This window comes from Procambarus clarkii, chromosome 6 (genome assembly GCF_040958095.1).
Source record: "Procambarus clarkii isolate CNS0578487 chromosome 6, FALCON_Pclarkii_2.0, whole genome shotgun sequence".
NCBI lineage: Eukaryota > Metazoa > Arthropoda > Malacostraca > Decapoda > Cambaridae > Procambarus > Procambarus clarkii.
This window is the reverse complement of record NC_091155.1, coordinates 17861695-17872919: the sequence shown is the minus strand read 5'-3', so window position 1 is coordinate 17872919 and position 11225 is coordinate 17861695. Positions and strand designations below refer to the sequence as shown.

The window sequence follows — 11225 nt, the reverse complement described above, 5'->3', positions numbered from 1 at the left end:
CCGTCCAAGTAGTTGGGCACTATTCCTTGCCCGGCCGTCCAAGTGGTTGGGCACTATTCCTTTCCCGACCGTCCAAGTAGTTGGACACTATTCCTTCCATGACCGCCCAAGTGGTTGGGCACTATTCCTTCCACGACCGTCCAAGTGGTTGGGCACTATTCCTTCCACGACCGTCCAAGTGGTTGGGCACTATTCCTTTCCCGACCGTCCAAGTGGTTGGGCACTATTCCTTTTCCCTTTCCCATCCCAAATCCTTATCCTGATCCCCTCCCAGTGCTAGATAGAAGCCGTAAATGCTAAAACTCTGTTAACTTTCAAAGTACCGTTGAAAAGATCAAGGCAAATGGGGGGGGATACCTTCGACTAGCCGCTGACTTCCTGTCCTCGTCAAGGCCTGTAGTGATAGTGGTTCTCAGGTAAACTCAGGTAATATTCGTAATGACCTGGCGCTTTCGCCCTGAATGTTTCCTTCCCTTCATCGATAATTCGCAAATGAATTATTAATCAAACAATTAATCAACAGCATTGTGACTTCAGTTGTTTCAGATTCAATTATATAATGGTTCCATATCAAACATATTAAACTAAAATCTAATAATTTAAAAATTGCCTCTTTAAAAACAGACGTAAATTCTGGTTATTTATTATAAAATTCTACGAGATTTGTAGTTACCCCCGAATAACTTCGCCAGGTAGAGAAAACCAGGATATCCGCAATGGAAACAGGTATAACTCCATTGTATTCGCTTAAAAGTATTTGCCTGAATTTATCTGACAGCTCCCATCTCTATGGGACTTGAGACCAACGAGAAGCTGGCGTCGTAATGGTCAAAGGATTATACGCAGCAGTTCTGGACATAAAGTTGAAATAAAAGAAATTCACAATGTTTCTACACTTGGAAGCTGGGAAAACTTCTTCGTTTTTATAATTCATAATAATTCATTGTGTCGGGGGACAGGCAGCCAGTGTATATATATATATATATATATATATATATATATATATATATATATATATATATATATATATATATATATATATATATATATATATAACTGTTCCCCGCTAAGCTCGAACTACTGACCCTAATCGGGATGCAACCCCAGAAGAAGCTGACTAACTCCTGGGAACCTATATAACTCGTAGGTGAATAGTGGCATTAGGTGATAGGAAACACGACCTACCATTTCTGTCCCGCCCGGGATTCAAACCTGGAGTTCCTGAATGTGAATCGAGAACGAACCCGACTCTGCTACCTTGTCTCTCTGGTTTCTATAGTTACCACAAACAGGGCCAGATTATCCAATTAGCAATGACCTCGGGCCCACCAGCACCAGGAAGCCCACCAGCACCAGGGGACCCACCAGCACCAGGAAGCCCACCAGCACCAGGGGGCCCACCAGCACCAAGGGGGGCCCACCAGCACCAGGAAGCCCACCAGCACCAGGGGGGCCCACCAGCACCAGGGGGGCCCACCAGCACCAGGGGGCCCACCAGCACCAGGGGACCCACCAGCACCAGGAAGCCCACCAGCACCAGGGGGCCCACCAGCACCAAGGGGGGCCCACCAGCACCAGGAAGCCCACCAGCACCAGGGGGGCCCACCAGCACCAGGGGGGCCCACCAGCACCAGGGGGCCCACCAGCACCAGGGGGCCCACCAGCACAAGGGGGCCCACCAGCACCAGGAAGCCCACCAGCACCAGGAAGCCCACCAGCACCAGGGGGCCCACCAGCACCAGGGGGGCCCACCAGCACCAGGGGGCCCACCAGCACCAGGGGGCCCACCAGCACCAGGGGGGCCCACCAGCACCAGGGGGCCCACCAGCACCAGGGAGCCCACCAGCACCAGGGGGCCCACCAGCACCAGGGGACCCACCAGCACCAGGGGGCCCACCAACACCAGGGGGCCCACCAACACCAGGAGGCCCACCAACACCAAGGGGCCCACCAGCACCAGGGGGGCACACCAGGACCAGGGGGCTGACCAACACCAATGGGCCCACCTGCACCAGGGGGGCCCACCAGCACCAGGGGGGCCCACCAGCACCAGGGGGGCCACCAACACCAATGGGCCCACCAGCACCAGGGGGCCCACCAGCACCAGGGGGGCCACCAACACCAATGGGCCCACCAGCACAAGGGGGCCCACCAGCACCAGGAAGCCCACCAGCACCAGGGGGGCCCACCAGCACAAGGGGGCCCACCAGCACAAGGGGGCCCACCAGCACCAGGAAGCCCACCAGCACCAGGGGGGCCCACCAGCACCAGGGGGCCCACCAGCACCAGGGGGGCCCACCAGCACCAGGGAGCCCACCAGCACCAAGGGGCCCACCAGCACCAGGGGACCCACCAGCACCAGGGGGCCCACCAACACCAGGGGGCCCACCAACACCAGGGGGCCCACCAACACCAAGGGGCCCACCAGCACCAGGGGGGCCCACCAGGACCAGGGGGCCGACCAACACCAATGGGCCCACCTGCACCAGGGGGGCCCACCAGCACCAGGGGGGCCCACCAGCACCAGGGGGGCCACCAACACCAATGGGCCCACCAGCACCAGGGGGCCCACCAGCACCAGGGGGGCCACCAACACCAATGGGCCCACCAGCACCAGGGGGCCCACCAGCACCAGGGGGGCCCACCAGCACCAGGGGGCCCACCAGCACCAGGGGGCCCACCAGCACCAGGGGGGCCCACCAGCACCAGGGGGGCCACCAGCACCAGGGGGCCCACCAGCACCAGGGGGCCCACCAACACCAGGGGGCCCACCAACACCAATGGGCCCACCAGCACCAGGGGGCCCACCAACACCAAGGGGCCCACCAGCACCAGGGGGCCCACCAGCACCAGGGGGCCCACCAACACCAGGGGGCCCACCAACACCTAGGGGCCCACCAGCACCAGGGGGCCCACCTACACCAATGGGCCCACCAGTACCAGAGAGCCCACCAGTACCAGGGGGCCCACCAGCACCACGGAGTCCACCCGCACCAGGGGGCCCATGCACCAACTGCAAGGGGCCCACCACTTCTCGGGGTCCCAACAGAACGAGGGGGGCCAGCATCTCCAGTGGGGCCAACCAGAACCAGGGGGCCCACCAACAGCAAGGGGCCCGCCGTCTCCAGGGGGGCCCACCAACACCAGGAATCCCATGAGAACCAGATTATCTTGAAATGATTTCGCGGCTTAGCGTCCCCGCGGCTCGGTCCTCGACCAGACCTCCGAACATTATTGCCAACAGCATTTAGTGTGTTCCCAGGCGGTCACCCATCCAAGTACTAACCAAACAAAACGTTGCTTAACTTCGCTGATCGGACGAGAAGCGGCGATCTCAACGTTGTATGGCCGTTGGGGGCCCAATAACAATTTTCCTTTGTATCATATAACTATGAGACAGCACAATTGCCTGAAAAGTACCACAAAGTCATAAGGAGGGTCAACACCGCTAGTTTGTCTCCTCCCCAAAAAAGTAGATATTGGTCTATAAAATTTCTAGGAATGGAATAGATATTGATCTGCTCCCTGGGGTTAAGCTATGCAATAATAATAATAATAATAATAATAATAATAATAATAATAATAATAATATTTTATTTTGGAGAAGTACATACATAGATGCAGAGTTACAAACATCCTGATGGATTTATAGATAGAGCTAGTACATACAATACCTAAAGCCTAGATAGAGCTAGTACATACAATACCTAAAGCCTAGATAGAGCTAGTACATACAATACCTAAAGCCTAGATAGAGCTAGTACATACAATACCTAAAGCCTAGATAGAGCTAGTACATACAATACCTAAAGCCTAGATAGAGCTAGTACATACAATACCTAAAGCCTAGATAGAGCTAGTACATACAATACCTAAAGCCTAGATAGAGCTAGTACATACAATACCTAAAGCCTAGATAGAGCTAGTACATACAATACCTAAAGCCTAGATAGAGCTAGTACATACAATACCTAAAGCCACTAATACGCACAGCGTTTCGGGCTATCAGACAATAGTCTGGTTGCTTTTCTGCAGGGAAAACAGGCAAGGAAAAATTGAGGAAATAGAAACTAGCTGGTGTCCTGGTCTCTGAGCCTGTCTTTAAAGATAAAATAAAGAAGATAGTAAGCGAAATAAAAGCTAATTTGTTGAAGCAAATATAGATGTTTAGTTTGATTCCTGTACTAAATTCAAGGTAGATACTTTTAATAGCGTTTTGGATAGTCTTCCTGTAGGGCTACAGAAGAAAGTTGGTGCCTATTGAGAGCTAGAACAAATTTGTGTATTTTGCTTTGAGATTGAGAACATAAGTTGTGAGGATATTGAGGCAAAGCTAGTTAGAATTGCTACTTTATTTCACGTGGTACCATTTGCCTGTGGCACTTTTATTCCCCATAGCAACTTTGTGGCTGTATTAGTTTAATCCCCATTGTATCTTTGTGTCACTGGTGATTTATTCCTTGTAGTAATCTTGTAACTGATGTACTTTAATCCTATAGTGACTTCAGTGTGATCTTGAGTCACACCGATAAATGATTAAGTAAATGAACCAAGAGTTAGGCTCTTCGGCACTCGCTTACAAAATGGTAAAATATTTTTTGACCTGGCTATTTTTCTCTTTTGTATGACAGTTTACTTACATACAGTTTAATAAGTGAAGACACAACATTTTAGATAGGTTTTCACAGTGGACAAAAGCTTGACAGATGAAAGCTTTTCAGCAGCTTAATGCTGAAAAGTGTATGATTCTGAGCTTTGGCAATAACAATTAAGAACAAATATCTCGCTTATATATCTTCAACTTCATCTCGCCCATGTTAGTCCCCATTTAGAATACGCAGTTAAGTTTTTTCACTGTATTATAGAAGGGAACTATTAGGGGGAAAGCGCCAAGCCATTACAACTATATAGCACTGGGAAGGGGTAAGGATAAGGATTTGGGATGGGACGGGGGGAAGGAATGGTACCCAACCACTTGGACGGTCGGGGATAATATAATATTCAAGTTTATTATTATTCAATTATTTATTGAATTATTCTATAATTCAAGTTTATAGAATTAACGCATTCACTTGAACGAGTGCAGAGTAGGTTTAGAAAGGTAATCATAAGAATCTCTAGATAGAGAAACTAAGGAGTGACATGATTGAAGTATACAAACGCGAATTAATTTATATAAATTGGGCTGATTGAGATTTAGGAAAGACCTGGGTAAATACTAGTTTGTAAACAGGATTGTAGGTATATGTAACAAACTACTGATAACATACACAGCGTGGGTTCGCTGGATGGTATCAAACGTAGGTTAAACGGATTTATGAGTAAATATTTCTGAATATAAATAGGAGCTGCCGCGTATGGGCCAACTGGCCTTCTGCAGTTTCATTAATTTTTTGTTCTTTAAGTTGACAGGTACATTTTCCTAGATGCGCAGAAGTGTGGAAATTTAAGTTCAGCAACAATAGGGAGCTCCACAATGGATCAGTTGACATCATTCAATGACGTTAATTTAAAACATTCAGTTTAGCGGTTAACGGTGTCTTCCATTAACAGTGTCTTCAGTTAGTAATCACATGGTCACTCAGTGAGGGGCGCCCCTCGTTTGTGGTTAATAGTGTGATAAAACGTTGTGTCACAACTAAGTATCTTTTAACATTTCAGAGCTTAGTGTTAGTGTCCATCCATGACGGAGGTGTTCTGGTTCTTAAGGGGCAGGTGGAAGGTTCTCAAGGGGCAGGTGGAAGGTTCTCAAGGGCAGGTGGAAGGTTCTCAAGGGGCAGGTGGAAGGTTCTGTAGGGCAGGTGGAAGGTTCTCAAGGGCAGGTGGAAGGTTCTCAAGGGGCAGGTGGAAGGTTCTCAAGGGCAGGTGGAAGGTTCTCAAGGGGCAGGTGGAAGGTTCTGTAGGGCAGGTGGAAGGTTCTCAAGGGCAGGTGGAAGGTTCTCAAGGGCAGGTGGAAGGTTCTCAAGGGGCAGGTGGAAGGTTCTGTAGGGCAGGTGGAAGATTCTCAAGGGCAGGTGGAAGGTTCTCAAGGGCAGGTGGAAGGTTCTCAAGGGGCAGGTGGAAGGTTCTGTAGGGCAGGTGGAAGGTTCTCAAGGGCAGGTGGAAGGTTCTCAAGGGCAGGTGGAAGGTTCTCAAGGGCAGGTGGAAGGTTCTCAAGGGGCAGGTGGAAGGTTCTCAAGGACAGGTGGAAGGTTCTGTAGGGCAGGTGGAAGGTTCTCAAGGGCTGGTGGAAGGTTCTCAAGGGGCAGGTGGAAGGTTCTCAAGGACAGGTGGAAGGTTCTCAGGGGCAGGTGTTCTGGTTCTCAAAAGGAAGGTGGAAGGTTCTCAGGGGCAGGTGGAAGGTTCTCGAGGGATAGGTGGAAGGTTCTCAAGGGCAGGTGGAAGGTTCTCAAGGGCAGGTGGAAGGTGCTCAAGGGCAGGTGGAAGGTGCTCAAGGGCAGGTGGAAGGTTCTCAAGGGGCAGGTGGAAGGTTCTCAAGGGCAGGTGGAAGGTTCTCAAGGGCAGGTGGAAGGTTCTCAAGGGGCAGGTGGAAGGTTCTCAAGGGCAGGTGGAAGGTTCTCAAGGGGCAGGTGGAAGGTTCTCAAGGGGCAGGTGGAAGGCTCTCAAGGGCAGGTGGAAGGTTCTCAAGGGGCAGGTGGAAGGTGCTCAAGGGCAGGTGGAAGGTTCTCAAGGGCAGGTGGAAGGTTCTCAAGGGGCTGGTGGAAGGTTCTCAAGGGCAGGTGGAAGGTTCTCAAGGGGCAGGTGGAAGGTTCGCAAGGGGCAGGTGGAAGGTTCTCAAGGGCAGGTGGAAGGTTCTCAAGGGGCAGATGCAAGGTTCTTAAGGGCAATTTTGAAGGTGCTCAAGGGGCAGGTGGAAGGTTCTCAAGGGCAGGTGGAAGGTTCTCAAGGGGCAGGTGGAAGGTTCTCAAGGGCAGGTGGAAGGTGCTCAAGGGCAGGTGAAAGGTGCTCAAGGGCAGGTGGAAGGTTCTCAAGGGCAGGTGGAAGGTTCTCAAGGGCAATTTGGAAGGTGCTCAAGGGCAGGTGGAAGGTTCTCAAGGGCAGGTGGAAGGTTCTCAAGGGACAGGTGGAAGGTTCTCAAGGGCAGGTGGAAGGTTCTGTAGGGCAGGTGGAAGGTTCTCAAGGAGGTGAGGATCTCCTTTTTCAAATATAGTGATCAAAACTGTGTGCAATTTTTTCCCCAAATAGGACGAACTATTAATTATTAATAGTAAAAATGACTTTATCGGCTTGAAATCGAAATATCTCTCATTAAAGTCAAATTTTGTATTGACCTTTCTTCACAGCTTGAGAATATATCACTTCCTCCCACTCAAGTCACACTTTCAATTGCTTTCTTTAGCACTGAAAAATAATCTTTACTTTAAATAATTTATCATCATTGAAACTCATCCGCCACTCAGTAGACAAATGAACTATGCTGTTTAAGGCAGCTTGCAACCTCCTTCGTTCTTCTGGTATTGTAGCTTTGCTTAGCTAGTTTAGTGTAATCGTAGATTTCAATATTATACTGCGAAAGTTATTCTCAAGGTTATTTTTGTAAATTAGGAAGAAAACTGTACCCAAGACCAATTCCTGAAGGACTGCACAATATAGGTCCTATTCCGGCGCATTTTTGTATAGAACTACATGCTGCTTGTTTTATTTTAATATATTTTGCAACCATATTAATACACAGATGTCTATACCATGCGCTTTGTTACTAAAATAAATAATTGAAAAGGAATTTTAACAAATGTTTTCTGAAAATATAGATACATTATGCCTCCTTCCTTACTTGTGCTGTAATGTGAACTATGAGGATTTGTTAATTATTAATAATTTTGCCTACAATCTCATAGCTCAAGGGTAAGCCTCACCCAAGTTCTTTAACTTAGAACATCACCACCCAGACGGTTAACAATCACGTACCCAATTACTGCAGAGCGAACAAGTGTGAACAGCAAAGTTTTGTCTCATAGTCAATCTTCCCTGGCCAGGACTCGAATCAAATCACTCACGAGGCATGTAGAGAGTTTGTTGCCACTACGCCTACAGGGCCAACTAACTTACCATCACCTTACATGATATACGGGGTTAGAGACAAATGGCCTGTAGTTCTGTGCCTCGCGATTATTTCGCTTCTTGTGTGTTGTGATCACATTAACTGTCCTCCGACGTTCTTTTTATGTTTCCAGCGACACATTATGAACCAGAGGGGCCAGCATGGTGCTTCTGCTCTTTCTTATAGTATCCATTTTGTCCGGTTCTTCAGCTTATGTTGTGCCTGCAGATGCTTCTTCAACTCCCTCAATTCAATTCAATGAGGGGGGGGGGTCCCGGTAGTACAGTCGGCGTCGCTCTCGACGTACAATCCAGAATTCCGGGTTCAAACGCCGGCCAGGACAGAAATGGTTGGATGCATTTCCTTTCACCTAATGCAACTGTTCACCTAGCAGTAAATAGATACTCAGAAGTTAGTCAGCTTTTTGTGGAGTTGCGTCCTGGGCGGGGTCTGTAATTCGACCTTGGGGTAGGGACCTCGATATAAGCCTAACGGGTATGAATACACTCTGGCTTCCTGTCCCCCGACACTATGAATGATTATAAATAATAACTCACCTTTGGTAATCTCAGATTTGAAGAAATTTGGTTTATCGGCACCTTTTGCTGCTAAACCACTTCTTTTTGCTCATGTGAGTGTTTACTATTTGTATTTGCAGAGTCGAGCTATTAACACATGGATCCCGCCTTTCTAAACAATATATTTTCCTCTCTTATGTCTTTCACTCCAACACACACACACACGGGACCAAAGAGCCAGAGCTCAATCCCCGCAAGCACAACTAGGTGAGTACATCCCCAGGATGCAGGACGTAGCAGCTGTCTAACTCCCAGGTACCTATTTACTGTTACGTGAACGGGCCCATCACGATTAACAAAACTCGCGCCATTTTGTTTCTGCCTCGGTTGGGAATCGAACACGTACCCTTAGGACTACAACCCCCGAACGATGTCCACTCAGCCGCGAGGACCCTGTGTTTGTGTGTGTATATGTGTACTCACATATTTGTGCCTACAGGATCGAGCGTTGGATCTTGGTTCCCGCCTTTCTAGCCTTCGGTTGTTTAAATCAATGACTGCTGTCCTACTTCTCTATCATATCTAGTTTTAAGCTATGAATAGTGTTTTCTTCCATAATGTGCTCCATTAATTCATTCCATTTCCCCACTACTCTCACGCTAAAAGAAACTTTCTAACATCTCTATGACTCATCTGAGTTTCCACTTTCCACCTATGTCCCTAGGTTGTTCTGTTGGTATTCCGTGTGAACATTTCGTATATTTCCACACTGTCAATCCCCCAAAGTATTCTGTATGCTGATATCATATCTCCCAGCTCCCTCCTTTTTTTCATCTCGCCCCTTACTGTTACTCTCTGGTTTCTGTCCTGTTAGCTCGCCTGTGCGGTACTGTATCAAAGGCTTTTTGGCAGTCCAGAAATATGCAGTCTGTCCATCCTTCTCTGTCCTTTCTTATTCTTGTTATTTTATCATAGAATTTAATAAGGTTTGTTATGCATGATTTCCCTTATCTGAACCCATGTTGGTTCAGTGTGTGTTTGTGTATTTACTATTTGTGTCTGCAGAATCGAGCTATTAGCTCTTGGAGCTTGCTGTTCAAATCAATCTATTTTTTCTCTATTATGTCTTCTACATAAATTTCTCTCTAACACACCCACACACACACATCCCCAGGAAGCAGCCCATAGCAGCTGTCTAATTTCCAGGTACCTATTTACTACTAGGTGAACAGGTGAATCAAAGTACAAGAAACTCTACCCATATATTTCTGCCTCGGCCGGAAATCGAACGTGGGACCTTAGGACTACGACCCCAGAGCGTTGTCCACTCAATAGATACCGTGTTTACTCATCTAGTTATACTCACCTACTTGTGCTTGCAGGGGTTGAGCTTCGGCTCTTTAGTCCCGCCTCTCAACTGTCAATCTACTGGTGTACAGATTCCTGAACTTCTCGAGCTCTATCATATCTACATTTGAAACTGTGTATGGAGTCAGCCTCCCCCACATCACTTCCTAGTACATTCCATTTACTAACTACTCTGGCACTGAAAAATTCTTCCTAATATCTCTGTGACTCATTTGGGTACTCAGCTTCCACCTGTGGCCCCTTGTCACAGGTGTGTGTGTGTGTGTGTGTGTGTGTGTGTGTGTGTGTGTGTGTGTGTGTGTGTGTGTATGTGTGTGTGTGTGTGTGTGTGTGTGTGTGTGTGTGTGTGTGTGTGTGTGTGTGTGTGTGTGTGTGTGTGTGTGTGTGTGTGTGTGTGTGTATGTGTGTGTGTGTGTGTGTGTGTGTGTGTGTGTGTGTGTGTGTGTGTGTGTGTGTGTGTGTGTGTGTGTGTGTGTGTGTGTGTGTGTGTGTGTGTGTGTGTGTGTGTGTGTGTGTGTGTGTGTGTGTGTGCTTATATTTGTACGAGTCTGAGTGCGCGTGCATGCATGTGCATGTGTGCGCGCACATACTGGCGACATGCTTTGCTGCTTTTGAAATATTAAGGCAAACAAACAAGAAATGTTTTTAAACTTTCGCTTCTTGCTGCATCACAGGTTAATAACTCCGACTTGTCACCTTTGTTGAAACACAAGAGCTAAGTTGTCATTTTGGAAAATATTACAGAAAGAAATATTATAATTTACAATTTTAATTATTCATGTATTTAAATTACAGCAATAATAATAATAATTATCATTTTACTAACAGATTATATGATAAAAGCAACAATAACTTCACCAACAATCAAAATGCTTGTCATCTTATTATCAAAATTTATCGAGCGAACAAATAACGAAACAATAATTGCATATTTTTGTGTTCGTTGATGACACCTGAGGGCCCGAGTCGGTGAGGGCCCGTGACGGAGGTTCTCGCCACAGGTATAAAAGTTCGCCGAATCACTGTTCTTCATTCAGTTAGTGACTGAACTTGGTCCTAACAATACAACAATGGTAAGAGCTTCACGTCTTAAATAACGATTTATTGTGAAATTTGCCAACTTTTACTGTTACTTCTCCATTACCAATAAGAGAAACTTTAATTTATCATCAGCAAAATACATATGATTAACGTTTGTTAACAAGCCATGCACAGTTTTAACTTTTGAGAGTTAATGGGAACTTAAAGAGGAGAACCCGAATGAGAAGACTATAAACATTAGCAAGTTTCCCTGATTC

General features: G+C 47.3%; 1 protein-coding gene and 1 pseudogene across 1 annotated transcript; one reads left to right on the top strand and one right to left on the bottom strand.

The window, feature by feature from the left end:
• Positions 1-3235: 3235 nt before the first annotated feature.
• On the bottom strand, positions 3236-3356 carry LOC123754210 (5S ribosomal RNA; annotated as a pseudogene).
• Positions 3357-5683: 2327 nt separating this feature from the next.
• On the top strand, positions 5684-10764 carry LOC138355464 (uncharacterized). The gene is made up of 4 exons (XM_069310554.1): positions 5684-5979; positions 6100-7124; positions 8614-8672; positions 10756-10764. Exons 1-4 carry the CDS (start codon positions 5684-5686, stop codon positions 10762-10764), a joined length of 1389 nt encoding a protein of 462 aa, XP_069166655.1.
• The last annotated feature ends 461 nt before the right edge of the window (positions 10765-11225 follow it).

Excerpts from the sequence above, each read along its gene's own strand:
- LOC138355464 (XM_069310554.1), top strand. The coding sequence starts at position 5,684 with ATGACGGAGGTGTTCTGGTTCTTAAGGGGCAGGTGGAAGGTTCTCAAG. Across the intron at positions 5,980-6,099 it reads TCTCAAGGGGCAGGTGGAAG|GTGGAAGGTTCTCAAGGGCA; the intron begins GTTCTGTAGGGC and ends TCTCAAGGGCAG. Across the intron at positions 7,125-8,613 it reads GGTGGAAGGTTCTCAAGGAG|ATTTGAAGAAATTTGGTTTA; the intron begins GTGAGGATCTCC and ends TGGTAATCTCAG.